Source organism: Pholcus phalangioides, unplaced genomic scaffold, assembly GCF_987345545.1.
Source record: "Pholcus phalangioides strain wild (caught in Gottingen) unplaced genomic scaffold, Ppha-v1.0 ptg000011l_1, whole genome shotgun sequence".
In the NCBI taxonomy this organism is placed as follows: Eukaryota; Metazoa; Arthropoda; class Arachnida; order Araneae; family Pholcidae; genus Pholcus; species Pholcus phalangioides.
In genome coordinates, this window is record NW_028301604.1 from 56,072,932 (window position 1) to 56,094,292 (window position 21,361).

The 21,361-nt window shown below is 35.2% G+C and overlaps 1 protein-coding gene across 5 annotated transcripts in view; it reads right to left on the reverse strand.

Moving 5' to 3' along the window:
• Window positions 1-21,361, reverse strand: part of LOC149080602 (ATP-binding cassette sub-family C member 1-like) — a 140,549-nt gene that overhangs the window by 8,738 nt on the left and 110,450 nt on the right. For all 5 annotated transcript variants that reach the window (XM_089239748.1, XM_089239745.1, XM_089239747.1 and 2 more), the window contains 3 exons: window positions 8,054-8,155; window positions 4,413-4,556; window positions 1,414-1,572 (listed from right to left, as the gene is read on the reverse strand). In XM_089239748.1, coding sequence (XP_089095874.1) covers window positions 1,414-1,572; window positions 4,413-4,556; window positions 8,054-8,155 — 405 coding nt within the window. The remainder of the gene's footprint in view (window positions 1-1,413; window positions 1,573-4,412; window positions 4,557-8,053; window positions 8,156-21,361) is intronic.

Consider the following 21,361-nt stretch of genomic DNA (forward strand, 5'->3'; position numbering starts at 1 on the left):
TTGAAACTCCACTTCAGTTGTGTTCAACCATATTTCACTACTTGCTGGTTAACTCCACCTGGGGAGTTGGGATGCTAAGTTTGGAATGTCTCTATAGTCCTCCAAAATCCTTGAACTCCTGCAAAACCGCTTCTTCATCATTTAAGGTTAACAGAGGTAAAAGAATGGACACATTGACTTCAATTTTATCCAGCTACTATGAACTTTTGGCAAAAAAGTGCTTATGCAGTTAAAAACAGTTTCAAATAAATCTCTTGGCCAAAACTTTACAAATCTGGTGATACATTTGCCAACATAGTGGACGAAGCTAACACGCAATTACACATAATAACATGGTTATAATATCACACTATATGGAAAGAAAAGCACCAATCGTGAAAGAAGGCGGCCAAACTTGGCTTCTAACTCGATGGAATATGTCAGTTAATTTTCAAGTAACAGCCCGCTGCTGCCAGAGAAATTTACTTTCGTTCAGTGTTTGGCATGTAACTGATCGTTAGAAAAATGACACATCGCAAAATTTCAAAACGTTATGACTCACTTAATATTCGTCCCATCCAAAAACGAAAAACACTTTTCTATATTAGTTTCTCACAGGTTTGTTAGCTAAAACATGATTTCCCATTGATATAGAATGATTTTGAATTTTAAGATAAGTTTCATGAAACCCTGAAAAACACTGACCGAAGGCTAAGATAAACATTTTCATAATTGGATGAAGGAGAATTGACTGAAATACGAGATACTTAAAACATCTATTTTACACAATCTATGCTATGCAGTCAAATTCGTTTATACTACAGAAAAAAGTGTGTGAGAAGTGGTGAGATACGAGATATAGTCGGCTCATTTCTCACGCACATGCAGATGGAAAAGATAAGTTCTTAGAATGTCCAAACTGTTCAGTTTGATATCAATGTCTCACCGTATGCTGAAACCCTTCAAGTCTGAGTCTTTTTCAATACATTTTCTCTTATAGTTTTAATTTATCATTAATTTCCCAAATAATTGATCAAAATCTTTCTGAAAGATAAAGATGGGTGTTCTGGAAAGTGATTCCAAGGTGTGGAATATTAGTCTGGTTAAAGTGACAGTTACTTATTTTGACTAGACAAAAATAATTTGGCTCACGGCGTGACTGTTTTATGTTAGTGCACATGCATTCTTATCAATTAAAATGCTTGTTGGCTTAATCAGTATTCGTTAGCCGAGGCAGAAAATTTTTTGAAAAAGTCTTAGTTAGCCCAAAAATTCATAAGCCGAGGCATTCATTAGCCAAGGTATCACTATATAATATTGTAAAACAATAAAAAAATTTGAGAATAATAATTCTGAGACTTTAAAAGATTTTTAATATTTAAAAGCAAAAACTTTCCTTCAGCAATCAAAAATGAAAATTTGAAGAATTATAACCTGTGGTATGATAGTAATTCTAGACCTCAGCTGGTGCAGTCCAATCTCATCAACTTTTACACCATCAATACAAATAAAACCTTCAGCTGCTTCTATGATACGAAAGAGGGAAAGAGTCAGAGATGATTTCCCTGCACCAGTTCGTCCAACAATTCCAACCTAAGAAGTTAAAAAAATCCAATTAAGAAGTATCACATTTAAAAATAATCTATACATATAAAATAACATGTCCTGACTGATTCACTGACATCATCACCGAGATAAAACCGCTGAAGCTATAAACACAAAATTTTTGGTCAGCAGTTTTATTTCATGACATAAAGACTCATCAAGTAGAGATTTTTGAAATTTGACTTATAAGGGGGGGGGGGGGTTCAACAGTTATATAGACAAATCACATCGAGCTGAAACTGTGGAAGTGAAAAATATGAAATTTTGTCAGTATTTTTATTTTGTAATGTAGAGACTCACTAAAAAGGTATTTTTCAAAATTGAACCCCTAAGGGGGGGGGAGGGGGGGGGAGGTTCAAAGTTTATATGGAGCAATCATTGCTGAAGCTATAAATATGAAATTTAGTCAGTTGTTTTATTTTATAATGTGAAGACTCACTAAGGAGGGATTTTTCAAATTTCAACCTCTAAGGGGGTCATAAGACAGTTCAAAGATTACAAGGAACAATCATGGTGCCAAGCTGAAACTGCTGAAGCTATAAATATGAAATTTGGTTAGTATAATATTTTATAATGTAGACACCCAGGGTAATGCGCGCGCACACAACACAGGATTTCTGGAAATTCAACCCCCAACGGGATCATGATAGTTTCAAATGTTGTATGGGAAAATCATCTGGGAGTAATTTTCAGATAACCAAATCCCCAGAAGCGAAGTCGTGGGTAACAGCTAATACACATATATATATGGAAAGATAGTATGATGCATTACACATAAGCATAATGTTTTTGAACTGTGCTCTGCAAAATATTTTAATTTACTCTCCTACAGTAGACTCTTGCCAATACGGCGGGCACATATCAGATTTGGGTGTGCCAAATTACTGGAACTCAATTGAAAAAGCCCATTAACTGCTTCGCTTATAAGCAATTGTAGAGAAATTCGGATGATCCCTGTTTGAGGAATCAGCAATAAATATGATAACCTTGTTCTAATGTCATGTTAGAAAAAAGAAAAATGTAGAAAAATAAGAAAAAAATAAAAGGAAAACAAGTATATTACTATACTCTCTCTTATATGTAATATTTACAGATAACAGAGAGTAGGTATGAAATATATTTCTCTTTCCAACCTTCACCTACCTGTTCTCTTTCCCCTCTTATGTACATATATATAGTAGAAGCTTTTTACCTCCTTATCACGGAGGTAAAAATAACTTTTTTTCACAGGGTTGCAACAAAGTTCCGTGGTGATGAGAAGAGAGGAAAGAAAACAGAAACTTGTTTGAATTATTCAGAAATACAAGTGTGTGTGTCTGTGCGTGGTAACTCTGTACAAATGGAAATGTCAAAAGAAGGAGTGCTGTAACCCCAGTCACTTGTCTGGTGAAAATGTTTTGGAAACTTGTGCCTTTCGAGTATAATTTTTCATTCATTTTGGAATATCAATGTAGCTTAGCAACATTTTTTTCAAGGGCACCCATAAGAAAAAAAATTAAAATTGTCAATGAAATAGCTTTCATGATCCCTTATGTTTTAAAAAAACTCTTAAGTACAACAACAGGGAAAACTAGCATAGTAAGTGCATTTATATAATTATTAAGAGTTTTATGAAAGTCTAGTTATCGCACATGAATGAATTGGATAGTTCGAATTTTTTTGCTGTCCCTTTGATCTTCAAATTAACCAAGTTTGACCATAATTAACTTTACAGAAAAAAGCAAATACATGCTAAAAACTATTTGTATTTTTATTGTATATCCTACATATCACATACTTTACTTTTTTTTCAAATCAAAATCAAATGTAGTACTTAAAATATAGATTAACCATATTTCTTGGTACAGTTGGAAGAAAGCATCTGGATTTTTTTTTTCATTTCAGCCTCTGACCTCCACTCAAGCTACTTTCAACCAATTCATTTATGTATTTTCCTATTATTTTTTTTCGGCCCATTAGGACGGTCAGCCCACTTAGGTAATTCAGTGAATTTTTCACATGCACGAAAAAAAAATTCTGCAATTATCACTCTCATAATTAAAATAATCTTTGATTGCCAGAGCATGTTATGACAGATGATCTCAAAATAACCTCTTTATACTACTGAATAGTCAGAGGTTACATTTTTGATGGCTATGCAAAAATGCAATCATTGATACAAATACCACTCTACATAATATATTGTTCAACCTATTCTACACTCCTATTTTTAATGCATACATAAAAAAATAAAAAATGAGGTGTGTGCTAAAAATAAACCAAGATATTTATGTCAATTTTAGTTGTCTAATATAAAAATTCATTTTTAGCATCGCTGAAAAGAAAAGAATTACCAAAAATTTGTACATATGAAGAATTTGAATTTCAAACATTTGCCTTTAGTTTCTCTGTACTAACAATATGTACATTTATTCTAACTTTCGCCCAGCCAATTTTATTTCATAGGTCCTAATATAAATATCAAAGGAGAAATCACTAAACCCTTTTCTAAATGCCACATCTTATTTCACAAAGTAGGTTTTCTTTTTATTTTCAGCGGCTACAAGATAATGGTAGAAATAAAGGAAAAAATATTCCTTTGAAAAATCAATTTCACAAAATATCTGAGCTGGTCACTGTTGAAACAAGAGGCTTTTAAAGGAGGCAAGATGTCTTTCAATGCCAAAATACAACAAATAAGGTTTTGAAAGATATTTGGACATTATGAGCGAGAGAGTCAAAACCAAAAATTGTGATATCCTTCATGTTTTTGTTGAGAGTAATTTCCTACAGAAAAGGCATTGCATAAAAGACCAATAGCAATATAATTGGAATTTGCTTTGATATACCTTTTTGCCAGCAGGAAAAGAACAAGTGATTTGCTTGAGAACCAAATCAAGACCATTCCTGTACCTGGTACTGTAGTTTTTAAACTCAACTAAACCATCATGAGGCCAGCTATCTGGAAGGTCGATATCTTTTACCCAATCAGCCTGAAAAAAAAGTAAAAAATTATCAAATTTTGAAATGAAGTTTACCAGTTGACAAACAAATTTATACCTGATGAATTTAAAGTACAGTAAAAGTCAGTTACAATGACAGTTTACAACCAAAGGGAAGATTGTTGTTATTATGGAGTTGTTACAAACAAATTTTAGTTTCTTGGACTGTAGAAACATATAAATGGGGAAAAAAATTAATTAGATAAATTTAGTTTTCTTTTACGATTGAAATACTTTTGCTGAAATATGCATCTAGAGTTAATTGCTTATACATACACAATGCTGATTGTATAACAAAAAAAATGAAGTTGACGAAAGCCCAAACTTTTTTGAGATTTCACTTTTTTTATGCAAAAAAATTGATAAGTTTTCAAGACAAATAAAATTTAATTGGTCAAATGGTCGACGTGTTTCAGCTCTACAATCGAGAGCTGTCATCAGGACCTCGTGGTCAGAAATCATACAAATGAATCGCTGAGGGGTGATGTTTTTGTCTGGTTGTCCGGAGAGTTCGCCTTTGTATTTGCTTAGTCCGAGCGGGCTTTGGATACAAATTGGAACTCCATCTGTTGCAAAGTGTTGAAAATTCTGTCTCGACTGAGGTTAATGAAGCCTGTCCAAGCTGACAAAATAGGTGGCGTGTTCCTTCCATCATTAACGAGGAAATCCTGGCATGTTCTACTCGATTAGAACATGCCAGGATTTCCTCGTTAATGATGGAAGGAACACGCCACCTATTTTGTCAGCTTGGACAGGCTTCATTAACCTCAGTCGAGACAGAATTTTCAACACTTTGCAACAGATGGAGTTCCAATTTGTATCCAAAGCCCGCTCGGACTAAGCAAATACAAAGGCGAACTCTCCGGACAACCAGACAAAAACATCACCCCTCCTGAAATGTTGTTATTGGGTATCATTAAGAGTCACAAAATCTAGAATAGGCCTATATACCCAACTGTTTTGTTACGCAAACTGTTGTGTCACCTATACACAAAATGTGCACCATAATTTTAAATGATGAATGTTTACTGCCCAAGACCATGAAGTAGTAAATACAATTTTTTTTTCAACCAGGCAGAAGTTTTTAATCACTACTCTACTTGTTGAACCCTCAAACTAAGCAAATGAAAAATTAATATAAACCACCAAATGGTCCTAATACATCTCCTCCAAACAACCTTAAAATCAATACAATTTCTGCTTTGGCAGAATCATTAATTGCAATCTACTACATTTGTATTATTTGACATTATATCGATGATTCCCTCTTGAATGAAAATCAATTATAAGAATTTTGCTGATAGGTTTTGGTAAAAAGTAGGAAACGTAGGATGAAACTGAGAATATAGGACAAAACCAAGAAAGTAGGACAAAAAGTAGGGCTTTTACCGAAAAGTAGAAAAAGTAGGATGAGTGGAGCCCTGATAATTATAAAATACTTAATATAGTAGTTATAATTTTTTAACCTTTTTTTTTATTCTGGAAAAAATGTAAAATGTAAAAAAATATCTTTAAAATGCCAAAAAAAATGTTTTTAAAGTAAAAAAGTGTGGGAGAATGTAAAAAAACCATTTTGTCAACATCAGAGTGAACTGCTTATTAATTTTTCAATAAATTTAAGATATAATTTTTTTTATTTGTGTGTGTGACAGAACACAATACAGAAAATGTACATTCAAGACAAGTGAGACATACATCACAGAAGAAAAAAAAAGAAAAAAGAAAACATAAAGACAAAATAACCATGATGCAGATACTCTATAACCCCAAGGGACTAAACATCCTTCCAGTGGGCCAATATGAATTGATTACATGAGTTATCTTGGTTATGCAATGCCTTGTTTAAATATGATTGATAATCAATTTACACATCATGGAGTATGAGCATATGCACAATTTTTAAAATACTGCATTACTCTGCATGACGTAGAACTCCAGACACCAGATTTTTAAATAATCAAGTCTGGTCCATTCTCAGCATGCCCAAAAAAGCTAGGTTTAATGAGGATCAAAGAGTGCATTTGAAAGACCAACATTAATTGATATCAAGTACTGAATAAATAAATAAATCAGAATAAAATAGTCTCTTTTCACCGCAGCAGATGTGGTTTGCCCAGGAATTTATTAGCCATAATGAAAATTGAGCATTTACCTATTGATCTAATAATTTAATCGTCCTTCATCTTAATATGAAATGAAGATACAGAAAAACATGAAAAATGCAGTATGTTCAGAAATCGAAGAAATATGCTATTGCTTTTGTGTTACTACATCACGTTTTGCCATGAAATCCTTTAATATTCCTAATAATCAGAATGTCTGACTATAACATAATACTAAAAAAAGCAATTGTAGGCAATGGAAATAAAATATCAGCATATTATATTACTAAAAACTGATTTGAACTGACTTACACTTGGCGTAAAAAATTTACAATAAACCATATGTTCCAAGTGTTAACTGGACCAAAGCTTTACATATAAAATAAAAAATTATTTATATCTGTTCAAATGAGCCAACTTACTGAAACATGTGGACTATCTTTGATCTCAGACAAAGTATGATAAAAGACATTAATTTTCAATATTAAACAAAACTAAATCTTTAAATGATAGAAATAAAGAGAGATAAGTGAAAAGAAAAACAAAAACAACTTCCAGGAAATGTCAATGTAGCAGCATTGCTGATGAAAATTCTTGGAACAAAATACAAAATACCAAATTTTTAAAGGATCAGTCAAACAATTAACCTTTATACTTATAAATATAAAAAAAAAATATAAAACAAATATATATATATATACAGGGTGCATAGTAAACAAGGTATGACATTTTACTGGCAAACCATTGATCCAAGAGGTATACTTCCAAAATTAGAAAAAGTTTCCAAGCAACATGTAGTACTCAGACATGACATTTATGTTTCAAGGGGCTGTATAGTTATTAAAATAAAAAAATTAACTTTTTATACAGTCCCTGTGTGCCTCAAAACCCAATCAAAAAGTTTTTGCCCTGTCTCTCCAGATGCCAACAAAAAAATTCCATGTTTCTAAGTGCAATATTCACTGCAATATTCAAACTTGAAAAATGGAGGAAATTTGGGGGAAAAAAAACAGCAGTTCAATGCTGATAAAAGTTTTTCCACATTTAGAGCTGTTTTTTTCTCCAACTTTCCTCCATTTTTCAAGTTTGAATATCGCAGTGAATATTGCACTTAAAAACATGGATTTTTTTGTTGGCATCAAGGGGAAACATGGCAGCAACTTTCTAATTGGGTTTTGTGGCACACAGGGACCGTATAAAAAGTTAATTTAAATAAGTATACAACCCCTTGAAACATGAATGGCATGTGAGTACTACGTATTGTTTGGAAACTTTTTCTAATAGGAAGTATACCTCTAGAATCAACGGTTCATCAGTAAAATGCTATACCCCGTTTGCTATGCACCCTGTGTGTGTGCATATATATATATATATAAGTAACCCAACCTCTTTTGGGGTGTGTGTATACTCCAATATTCTTTCAACTGCAACAATATTTGTCTCTAATTCAGAAGTCATTCGAACCAGCCAGCTTAATGTTTGGGTAACCTATAGTAATAAATATTTATGAAAAACAACAAACATAAGCTAAATATTTTAATGTTGAATAAAAAGAATGTAGAAGAAATATTGTATCAAAAACAACCTGTATGATGATAAAACCATAAAACAGATTAAAAAACATTATAAGACAAGTTTATCAATATGGATTATGCTATGATCTAGCTCAGACTTCTTAAGCTAGAGCCAGTACTAGTACCCCTTTGGACCCAAGAATGTCAAAGGGTCTAATAAATAAAAATGCTGCAAAAGGGGGAAGAGCCCCAATACAAGATTAGAGCCACAAAGATAGACAGTGGGGGAAAAAAAATCTTACAATTAAATAATTTTGAAAATAGAGTATTTAAAACAATTTCATACAGACATGGAAGTTCATTTTCTCATTTCCATTATCTGGACAGCAGCTCTAAAATTATGCATCATAATTTTAGAGCTGCAAGTTTGAATCAGAAAACAGAAGTTTAACCCATTTGCATCTGGAAGCAGAATGATCTGCAAAATCGTGAGCATTCCTTATCATCAAGTATGAAATAAACCATTTGTATAATCTGTAAAAACCAGTTTCTTCATTGATACATGGTGATACCGCCAGGTAGTAAATTTAGAGGGAGTATCCAAATGGGTACTAATATAATAAGGTAGGGGTTCTCAAACTGTGAGCAACCTTTGTCAGGGGCATCTTGGAAGGATGGTTAGACAAAGGCTTTTTGAGAAGAGATTCTTCAGAGCAGTTTGAGGAGCTGCAGATAAGCGTTAATTAAGGTAAGGGGCACTGCGGGTGGGAAGGGTTTGAGAACCCCTGGGTTAAGGCATTATGCCATACGAAAATTAAGATTTTATAAAACTAATATTCTATGTGTTTCATGTTTCTAAATGTGCCACAGCCAAAAAAATTTAACAACAAATTTTGGTGTGCCACAATATGATGGATTAAAAATTGAGGGTCTATTAGGTTTTTGACATAAGACACTTTGTCACAAATGAAAGCAGATCGTATATTGATCTTTAATCAAAAATATGAACACATACAAGAACATTTCTTCAACACACATACTCAGAAACAATTCTGAAGAGCTGAAATGCTATTAATTAGTTGGTATTTCAGTGTTATAAACTTACTGTCAATTTCTTAAAGATTATGTTTATAAAAATAAATATCAATGTATGTGTGTGCCACATCTTGATATAAGCCGCGCACACCTTCAAAAATATGTTTTTCAAAGGTAGAAATAATGCATATTGAACATTTGCGTGCGCGCGCGCACACACACACACACACACTAATTTATTTTTCAATAATATTTTCTTGTTTTTCCAGACATTTTTAATATCTTATAACAAAAGGCTTCAAGATTTCAAAGGATCACAAGATTTCAGCACTAAATTATTCACCAAGAAATTTCTTCATTCAGTTCATCATAATTTGCAAACTACCAACCATCAAAGGTGTTTTTCTAGATTTCTTGGAGGCTGCCTTATGTTTTTGCATTTGTTTTGATGTGAGATCGATGCACTGTTTTCACAAATAGTCACAGGATGAAATATTGGTGCATTATCCAACTGCCGAATCAGAAAGACAGAAAATAGTGTGAAAGAAAAAAAGGTTAAATTCACCAGGAAAGTTGTTGGTATCGTGAAGTGGTCAAGAATCTCAGATGAGCCATGTAAAACAGGTAGGAATGACTTTTGTCACCCAAAGTTTTGTCTATCCACAAAGATGCTCCGACACATTCTGCTGGTAAAACAGTGCAGCAGCTTGAAAATTTCTGATGGGAAGTATTTGGTCATCTAGCATACTCATTTGACCCTGCATCCTGTGATTGTTCCTGGGAATCTTAAAAATATCTTGGTGGTTTTGCAACTCGTACGATTCTTTGGCGAAAAATTTTGTGATACTTTTGGAAATGAAAAAGCTGCTGTCGAGATATTAAAAATGCCAAGGAAAAAAAGGATCACATTGAAAAATTAGTTAATGTGCAAAGCAACCATAATTTGACCTATCCTATTCAAAACAGCCTGTGGCTTGACCTGTTTGTCAGATTGGCATCAAAATTGGTATACAGACCATTCAAAGGGTGCGAAGAAAAGGAATCTATTATAGAAAAAAATTATCAGCAAAACACTGCAAAAAGAACATAAAATATAACCAAACACTATAAACAAAACTAACATTCACAAAATTTAATCGCGACAGTTGCTATACTAATTGACAAATGCTAAGGAACAGTGTTATTTTTCATCATCATATCTAATGGCAGACATTCTTCAAAGAAATGAAATGTGGCACATTTTTAACAGACATCCTGAAGTATCTTTATAATGCAAAATGAAACAGATATCGCCACATGGCAAAAGATGAGCAAGATAAAAAAAGATGCTCCTTACAGCAATTGTAAACAGTTAGGAAAAGTGTTTGTTCTGCTGGAAATAAGGACAGATATGAGTTTGTTAGTACGAAGTGTGAACTCTTCGGACACTGATGCACATTTGGCATATGTTGCGCACGCTGTCCACTGAAGTGTTGATGAGAGCTTGAGAGATTTTGTCCCATTTGCTCTTCAAGGCAGTTTTGAGTTCCTGTATGGTTCAAGAAGGGTTGAGTCTTTGAGCAATACATTTGCCAAGTGCATACCACGCATGCTCAATGTAATTTAGGTCCAGCGAATATGAAGGCTATGGAATGTGATCAATATCTTCACTTGCTAATGTGTCAGACATTTCATTTGTCCTATGCCGATGGGCATTGTCATCACTGAACATAAAGTCCGGACCACCTGCACCCCGGAAAAGACTGACATGACCCAGGAGAATATTCGTGCAATACCTGTGATTTTATGATACCTCCATCAAAGATATGAAGCAGTGTTCTGCCATTGTGTGTATGGTACCTGAGCACACCACTACTCTTTGGCTATAGCAATCAATTTCCTGGACATTCTGTTGATGGTAATGAGTTCCCCGCTCTCTAACCGTAGCTGATGTCCAGAATTACTGTAGATCAGTGTTTCCCAAAGGGAGCGATGGAATGATCTGGGGGGGGGGGGGAGGACACAGAAGCTACAGGCATAACACAGGATCCTATAGGTCAACATGAGTTGTAGTAAAAAGTCTCATACCGAGATTTGTGATGTCAACATTCATCCTTGAAATCTGTCATCCCTGTGAGATAGTTTTCCAGCAACACCATAAACGAGCAACACACACTGTAATGCCAATGTGTTATATATATATTTTTGATGTTATAGAAAAAGGGACTGAATTAGCAAAGAACACTTGAATAGACGAGTTTATACTTATAATTCAACATTATTTTCAAGCATCAATTAGGGTCAGCCTTTTCAATAAAAATTTAACAATATTTGAAAAATAACCATTCGACCTCAAAACTTCAGCAAGAGCAATTATTTTTCATAACTTCATTGCTGGTGATTTTATCCAAAAAAATACCATTGAATACCAAAAGAAAATTTTGAGACCAATTCAACTATACAACATCCTTTATTTTTCATTAAGATTGAAAATATAGAGAAAATTGCATATGTCTGTCATTTATACATTTATAAAAAAATAAATAAATATGTGTAAGAAACTTTATGTAATGTGTATTTTATTAAAGGGAAGAAAAAACAGTGAATTAAGAAACAAATTTACTTTGCTTTGCTCCTTAAAGAATTCCATCATTTGAAAATTATAATTTAAACTATGGATTAGATATGAATGATTACATGTGTGATTCCCATTCATACATAAATGTATAACATTCTATGCTAAAATGTGATTCAAGCAGTAAAAATCTCTTTACGAAAATAGTTACTTTTTTTGAAATGCCACAAGCTTCTTCTTTGCATAAAATTGTTTCACTATTTATAACTTTTCTTTTCAAAAGTGCATTTTTATTCGAAGGTTCTTTAGAAATACATTGGAAAAAATCCACAGAATTTTTTTTCCTCACATTCTTAAACTTACCTCAAAGAAATATTGTTAGTACCTGTCTATATTTCCCAAGCCTGCCTTTTAAATTAGTATTTGTATATATTTTCCAGTTAAAACATGCGAAACCCAATTCATCAACATAGTTTTTTTTTTAATTTCTAAAGAACCCAAAGTTGTTTATCATAACACATTTAACAGTACACTCAGAACATTTCAATCTTTACATCAGAAAATGAGAGCAATAACCAACCAACACACACAACCTGCCACCAACATATCAAAACTTTTAAGTATTCAGTAGTTGCCCTGATGTCTTCAAATATATGCACACACTTTTTCCTTCACATTCAATCAAGATATTATTCGGAACATCTTCATTATTCTCAAGTGTGAATACACCCCTCTTAACAGAATATCAGCAGATGCCACGCTTTGCACTCTTAACTTTCTTTCACACTCCAAAACCTACCTCAAAGTAACATTATAATATGTGCACCACATCTAATTGTCTATATTTACCAAATCTATCCTCTAAATCAGTGGTTCTCACCCTTTTTTGACTCCCAGAGCCCTTTCTGGTGTATAATTTCTATGATGGAGCCCTGTAAGCCTATTTTTAATTTTTTCATCAAAGTTACTGATTTATTATTATTATTAATATTTATAACTATTTTTTCCGAATTTACTGTTTTTTATTTTCCTTGAGCAGCTTGGAGCCCCTGGAGAGTTTACACTTACACGGAGCATGGAGCACCGGTTGAGAACTGCTGCATTAAATCATCAGTTTGAATTTTTCCTGGCAAAATACAGTTGAATGTCAATTCTTCCAAACAATATTTTGTCAATTCTTCCAAACAATATTTTGTCAATTCTGAAATTGCAGTTGTGGTTTGTTCTAGAGCCTCATGAGTCTAATTCAAGAGACCCCCCCCCCCCCGCATTGTGCAATTCATTGCCTTCCAATAATTCAAACATATCAATGTTTTCCAGAATTTTTTTAGACAGGCAAAATATGAACCTGACCAAAATTATAGGCATGGGGCAAAATTCTATTGATATATAATAAATAATAACTTGAATATTTTAAGTTGTTTTATGTGAAGAATTTATGCATAATTGAAATCATACCTCACACACACAAAGTGTTTCCAATACATTAATAAAGTCATCAAAATTTGTTAATTTATATGGAAAGATAAAATGAAATTTTTTAACATAACTTTCAAAATATATGCACAGAAACATTGAGATCACCCACATTTACTCAGTAGTGACTGATTGTATTCTACATCAAATTTCGCACCATCTGCCTATGCATAAAACAAGCTTAGATATAGTATACCAAAAGACTCTCACCAGACACTTGGATGCCGCAAAATACTATTCACATCTCTGTATTTCAAACATGCTACTTCATTGTTAATTATATCTAATTGAAATGTTTCATAAATGTTTATGCCCATGTACATCTTATTCTTTCAACTATAACTCCATCTATGCATCATAGAATAGTGACACTCAAGCATTATAAAATTGATGACCAATGCTCATATTAACTTCAAATAAATATGATCACACTCATCTCGACTTGGTTGGTCCCTTTCCTCTATCAAATGGGTTCACCTGTTGCATCTATGGCCTGTTTCACAAGATGGGCAGAGGCAAGTCCCATCTCAGTCCAGATCGTTGCTCAGGCTTTCATTGGGCAATGGATTGCTAGATTTGCTGCATTGATTATAACCACCAATCAAAGATGAAAGTTCCAGTTCTCACTCTTATCAGGTGTTCAGCAAATTCACAAGATACCATATGATACTGGCAGATCATACGCACCTATTGACATGAAAGAAAAGAATCATTAGACTTTGAATTTTTCAAAATTTGTGAATGTATTCATTTGAAATTGGTAATATAACATTAAAAAAAAATGTGGGATTTTCATTACTTTGACTCATTTATTAGTTTGATGCATTATTTAAGTTCAGTGCATTTTTAATTTTTTTAAATTTCAATTTATAGGCCAACAGAACAAGCACAATCAGGCTCTGTTGCTTCATTGCACCAGAATGCATGGTCATGCCGGAGAATTTTCTCCAGCAAGTTACAAGGGAAAAAATAACTGGGGTCCCTATCATGGGATCTAAAAACTCTAAAACCCTATCTAAAAACTAGTCATGTATGTGCATTCATATACAATTACAAAGAAACAAGCGCAAGATCAGACATATAACAAAGATAATCAGATTATACAATGAGTTCGGGGCTCCTTATTTCAGGGTACCTAGAGAACCCTTTGACAATATACATTCAAATACAAGATTCAAAGCAATGTGTAATAGTATAAATAAGTACAGGAAAGTATGAGACTGTACAAAACAATAAATAAATAAAAAATAAATTGAGGCTCTGGTGTGGGACCTACAGAACCCAGAGACATGTTTTTTTGAAATTCTATCTAAATGTACATGTGTGAGGGCAGGCAAATACAAAAAAGGTTGCCTAGAGGATCCTTTGATAATATACATTCAAATGCTAGATTTAAAGCAGCGTATCATCGTGTTGTCAGTTTTCACTGTAACTTTTCTTCGGGTAAGGTTGATAACAAAAGACTGGTTTCTTGTTTTTGGAGAACTAACTTCAATGTTTTGAGAGGAAGGTAAGCGGAAGTTTTCAAAGCCCAGATGGAATCAGTTGGGGTGGTAAGTCAATGGGAAGAATTTAGTACAAAGCTGTCTTCTGTTTTGCACGATGTCATACCCTTTGTTCAAAAAAAGCATGTTTGTACATCGCACCCTCTATGGTTCACGGATAGCATACATAACCTTTATCTTGAAAAGAAAAGAGCATTCAGTGAACATAAAAGTGGAGGAGGTGACATTATTGTTTACTGATAAAAGAGCACTGAAGAAAGCGATAGGGGATAGTAAAAAGGAAGTTGAATCTCTAGGTTGGCAGATAACATTGGCAATTAACGTTGGCCCCCTGTCGATAGGAGGGTCTAGGTTAGAGAGCAATGAAGGCATTGTAGTGCTTTCAATGACATTTTCGTGTCGGTTTTTAATGGAGATAATGATATTCAATATACAGGGTGTTGCATGAGGTAATAAAATCCTCAACGATATTCAAGTGGAAGACGTGGAGGTCCTAAATCTTCTAAAAAATGTGTGTGAAAATACCAAGACCAGATGATATCTATCCCAGGGTCCTCAGAGAATGTGCTAATGAATTGTTGGGGCCAGTCACACAGATATAAAGGAGTAATGTTGCTGAGGGTATCGTCCCAAGGGATCGGAAACTTGCTAATATTGCTCCAATATTTAAGAAGGGTAGTAGAGAAGCTGTGTCAAATTATCGTCCAGTGAGTTTGATGAGCTCCCTCTCGAAAATTTTGGAAATTATTATCAAAAGGCAATTGGTGAAGTGGATAAACGAGAATAATGTATTGTCGGATAATCAGCATGGATTCAGGAAAGGGAAGTCATGTGTAACTAACCTCCTTCACTTCTATGATCACGTGACTAAGGCTCGTGTCCGGAAAATTCACCGACCAACAATTCACCGCTAGGAAAATTCACCGACCAACAATTCACCGCCCGACAATTCACCGCCATGCAATTCATCACTAGGAAAATTCACCGCTAGGAAAATTCGCCAACCGACAATTCACCGCCATGCAATTCACCACTAGGAAAATTCACCGACAACAGTTCAATGCGAGGGAGTGAGCGATTGAGTTACTGAGTGAGTGACTGAGTGACCGAGTGAGTAAATGATTGAGTGACCGAGTCAGTGAATGAGTGACCGAGTGAGTGACCCAGTGAGTGACTGAGTGAGTGAGTGACCGAGTAAGTAAGTGATTGAGTGACCGAGTGAGTGAGTGACCCAGTGAGGGAATGGTCAGTAAGTGAGTGAGGGAGTGAGTGAATGGTCAGTAAGTGAGTGAATTGGTTAGTCAGTTAGTTTTTAACCTAGTAGTGTCACAAATGATTAAAAAATCCGATTGTTCCGATAACGAATTTATGATGAAGTATAGATTTGAAGACACTTGGATCGGGCGTCCTCTTCGTCGTCAGCCGCGCTTTGACATCGACATTTGGAACTGCTTTCAAGGAACGCGTAACGATTTCCCTAATACCAACAATTCTATAGAAGGATGGCATCGAGCGTTCCAACAGCAATTATCTGCTCACCACCCAGATATATGGAAGTTCATCGGTGCCATAAAAAGAGAACAGAGTTTGAATGAAGTTCGGATGGAGCAAATTGTAAGTGGACAAAACCATCACATTGATTAGGAGAAAGAAATACCGGGACTCTGCGTGAGTGGCCACGAAAATTTTTAATTTTTATCAATTTTAAAACCAATAAAATCCAGGGCCCACATCCAGTAACGGGGACCCAATACGCAGATATTTAGTGGGGCACCCATACACTGGATTTATCTCGGACTTCCGCTGTTGAAAATTCTACAATGTTAAACGACAGAAAAGAATGAGATTCATCCAGTGCCCCCAAAATGAAACGAGACCCCTGACTCGGAAGCCAATCGGGCATCCCCCTGTGAGGGCCACTGCAAATATTAATTTTACCAACGAATAAAATCCAGCCCCCCCCCTCACGCAATTACCCTTGACCGAATTCGCAAATTTTATGGGGTCCCAGACTGGATATACCTTGGGCTTCCACTATCGCAAGGACCCCTGGAAATGAAACCTTTTAACTTCCCCATGAAGGTATATGTGCAATCCCCCGGGTACCCCGACCCTGTATGTTGGGAGCCCTGGTGATATATGTATATTTTACGTATACATACCTCTCGGCATGACCCCCACGAGGGCAGGGCTGGCAGGGGCAGGAACGTTTCTTATCGCTTTTTGATATTTTCACACTATAAATTAAGCACAGAGGGGCCCGTGAAAAAGCTGGTTTGGGGGCCGCCATCTATTTCAGCTTAGGGGACCTGCTGTAGGATGTGGGAAACTCGGGGTATATGCACATTACTTGGTCCCGATGTGTCAAATGGTCCCGATATATCCAAGAGTTAAATGAAAACTTGATCCCAAAATCGTAACCGACTTCCGTAACACAAAAACGTAACAGATTTCCATCACTCAAAAAATCACCGACTCCCGTAATAAAAAAATCGTCACTAATTTCCGTTGCATAGGAAGTATATATATACGTATATAGTAAATATAGAGTACATATACTAGATACGCACTAAGGCGGGATTCCTGAAAGTTCATCACGTGAAATCGCGGGTAACAGCTACTTCATCATAAAAAAAATCCATTGGTTACTGATGATCAGCGATGTTTTTTATAACATCAAAGTGATAACAGGAGATGATTTTAAGCATTTTTAGGAAGTTAATTCATCGCGTATCCACCTACTTTATTATCTTTTAATTCTGTTATTATCCCTTTTAACATTTCATTAGAAGTTTCTGAGTAAAACAGAGTTAATGGAATTTTGTTCAATATACTATCTTGTATTGGGCAACAGCAATTTGTAATTTATACAAATACAAGGCCACAACAGGCAAAACGCCCAGCAAGGTGGCTGAGAAAAAGATGCCCACAATAAATATGGATGTCATATATTTCAAAAATACAGCAACCCGAATCCGTATCATCTGAATTTCTTTTCATAAAGTCATTATTTAAACTTTCCGCCATGTCTTTATGATATGGCACTTATTCACTCAATAGATCACTCACTTACTAGATCGCTCACTCACTTAGCAGCTCGCTCGCTCACGGACTGACTTACTCGCTCATTGAATCAGTAACCCACTCGGTCACTCAGGGCCGTATTCACCGACATGGTTTAAACAGTAGTCACAATTTTTGGATAAGAGATCACCATAGATTGGTTAAAAACCTGAATTTAACCAATCCGTGTCGATCTCTTATCCAAAAATTGTGTGTGTGTGTGTGACTACATTTTAAACCATGTCGGTGAATACGGCCATCAGTCACTCACTGGGTCACTCAGTCACTCACTGGGTCACTCACTCACTCACTGGGTCACTCACTCACTCACTGGGTCACTCACTCACTCAGTAACTCAATTGCTCATTCCCTCGCTAACTGACTCGCATCGAACTGTCTTCGGTGAATTGCATGGCGGTGAATTGTTGGTCGGTGAATTTTCCTAGCGGTGAATTGCATGGCGGTGAATTTTCCGTAAACCACTAAGGCTTTGGGTAAGAGCAAAAATGTAGATGTTGTTTACCTTGATTTCCAGAAGGCATTCGATCGGATCCAACATGGTAAACTCTTGAAGCGTTTACACGAGATTGTGGGATGGGGGGCACCTTGCTGAATTGGATAGAATCGTGATTAAGAAATAGGTCACAATGAGTTATGGTGAACGGGGAATTCTCTGGTTGGACAGGCATTGAAAGTGGAGTTCCTCAAGGAAGTGTCCTTGGCCCCATACTTTTTTCACTTTTTATCGACAAACTCGATCATGGTATCGATGGGATTGCTAGCAAATTCGCAGATGACGTGAAGCTAATCTCATTGACGAGTGGCTTAGGTTTTCTGAGTATTGTTCAGTGGTGGCCAAAAAATCGAATAGAATGCTTGGTCTCATTTTCAAAAAGGTCTCTTCGCGTTCTCTTAAAGCCATCGTTCTGCTTTTCCAAGGCTTAGCTCATCCTGGACTGGAGTATGCTGTAAGGTTTTGGAGACCATACCGTGTCCTTATTGGCACGTGGGGTTTGACTTATGAAGAGAGACTTCATTTTTTGAATATGTTTACATTGGATGAACACAGGTGTTGGGGAACAGAAGTTTTCAAAATTTTCAGCAGGATGGATAGGATGGACCATGAATTATTAGTACACCGTCAATCGATTGCTTTTACAAGGGGGACACCAGTATAGATTGGTTAAGGAACTATGTGAGGTTATGGTGTCGCAGGGAATTTTTCTCTAATAAAGTTGTTGAAAAATGGAATAGCTTACCCCGGAGGTAGTAAATTGTAACGCAATTGACACGTTCAAAAAGAAATACGATAAACATGTTGGGGTAAATGGAGAAGTTATCCATACTTAGAATAAGACAACCATAAGTATTCTTATGGGCAATGTATAATATTTCATCATGTGTATATATTGTTTGTAATTGCATTTTTAACTGGGTTGCTGTATTGTTGAAATATATGACATCCATATTTATTATGGGCATCTTTTTCTCAGCCACCTCATTGGGCATTTTGCCTGTTGTGGTGTTGTATTTGTATACACACATATAAACACACATATAAGAGACCGTGCAATAATATCTGGGGGCCCTGGTATGGGACCTAAATGACCCAGAGTCATGTCCATTCAGAATTTATAGGCCTACAGTACAAATGGATTTGTGAGGGACCCCACCAAACATTTCAGTATATAGGGGTCCCGGGTCAACATTGTAGGGGCCCTGTGTGTGTGAATAGAATATAATACTATAATTCATTAAATATAAATTCCGTCAAACTAGCTATTCGACATCTTGTTAAAAGTTTCATTCGTTGAAGCCTATTATTGAAAAATTATAATTGATATTACACAGCACTAAGATTATTAACTTATTAAAGCACTACAAGCTACTGAGTACTGACTTCATTTTAAAATTGGAATCGACCAATGTTTGCATTGATAAAGAATATTCATCAATTTATTTTATGCCATTGTAATAGTAAAAATGAACTCACCTGTTTATGTGCATAGTTCTTTTCCTATGTTGTTTATTCCTTCGAGTGTAAACCAACCATTGAATCTCCTTAATTCAAATTTTAAAGGCTAGAGAATAATTTGCATAATAACCAAGAAATTGCCAATTTCAACAAAAACACAGAAGCACGTGCACAGTAATGGATTTAGTAATGGCAAAAGCTAGGCAGACGGCGCAGCATTGACCAAATGGTGTGCTGAGGCTTTCTGCTATAGCTGGTGTTGTATGGGTTCACTTGAGTCGGGGCAATGAGAGAAAAAAATTCTGATGAAGGGGGCAATGGAACAAAAGTTTGAGAAACTATGCTGTAGAAGCTGAAACGTGATTCATCAGAGAACATAACTCTGGATCAAACTGTAGCTGTTTCCAACAAATATGCTCATTACACCAACATAATCTTTTCTGATGATGTGCTAGCAAAATGCCATGGATAAATGCATTTTTACAGACTTCCTTGCGTAAAAGCAACATTATTCAATTGCCGAGAAATGGTTCTTGCAAATTTGCAGTTATCAAAGTCTGAGGCTATTTTGGCCAGAAGTGGAATTTGTTTATTTTTTCACTAGGCTGACATATTTATTCTCTTTAAAAGGGGGTGATCCTCCCACAGCTTCCAGCAGACATATTGCTCAAAGACATAGCTCTCCTCGAACCAAACAGGAACCCAAAATTGCCTTGAAAGACGAATGAGACAAAATCCCTCAAGCTCTAATCAACAATTTGGTGGACAACATGTCCAACACATGTTAAATGTGCATTAATGTCAGAGAAGGTCACACTTTATACTAACAAACTCGTATCTGTCCTTATTTTCAGCAGAACGAACACTTTTCATAATTGTTTGCAATTGCTATAAGAGCATCTCTTCTTTTTATGCTCTTTTTCTTTCTTTTCTTGGCATGTGGTGATATCTGTTTCATTTTGCATTATAAAGATACTTCAGGATGTCTACTAAAAATGTGCCAAGTTTCATTTTTTAAGGAATTCTATGGTTAGGTGTAACAAAAAATAACACTGTTTCTTAGCATTTGTCAAGCAGTGTAGCATTGTGAATGAAATCCTAGGAAAAATGTTCATATGTCTCTAAGCAATAGTGAAAACATACACTTTGCATAGGCACTGAAAGATGGTAGAGTTGCACAAAACAGCTATGGGTGTCTTAATCCATACATTTTCTGGTTGAGGGGTCATTTAAAAAATGTGGCTTATCTTGGAGGAGTTGCTACATAGGTAGAAACGAAGGACTGCATTATGCAACATGTGCAGAGCACTACAATAGTCTAGTTACAATCAGCTATTAAGCACACTGCTTCAAATTTTAAAAATGTAGGATGCCAAACACATTAAGTAGCATTCATTACACCGTGATGTACAGGATTAAGAGATTTTTATTCCTTACATTTGAAATGTTTGCATGAGAATTTTAATTGGAAAGTGGTCAATGAATGTTAAATCATTTTATTTGTTCTTTTTGCAATGTGTTGTTGAAAAGCACCCCCTCCCCAGCAGAATTTTTCAAAGTACTTTATTTTAG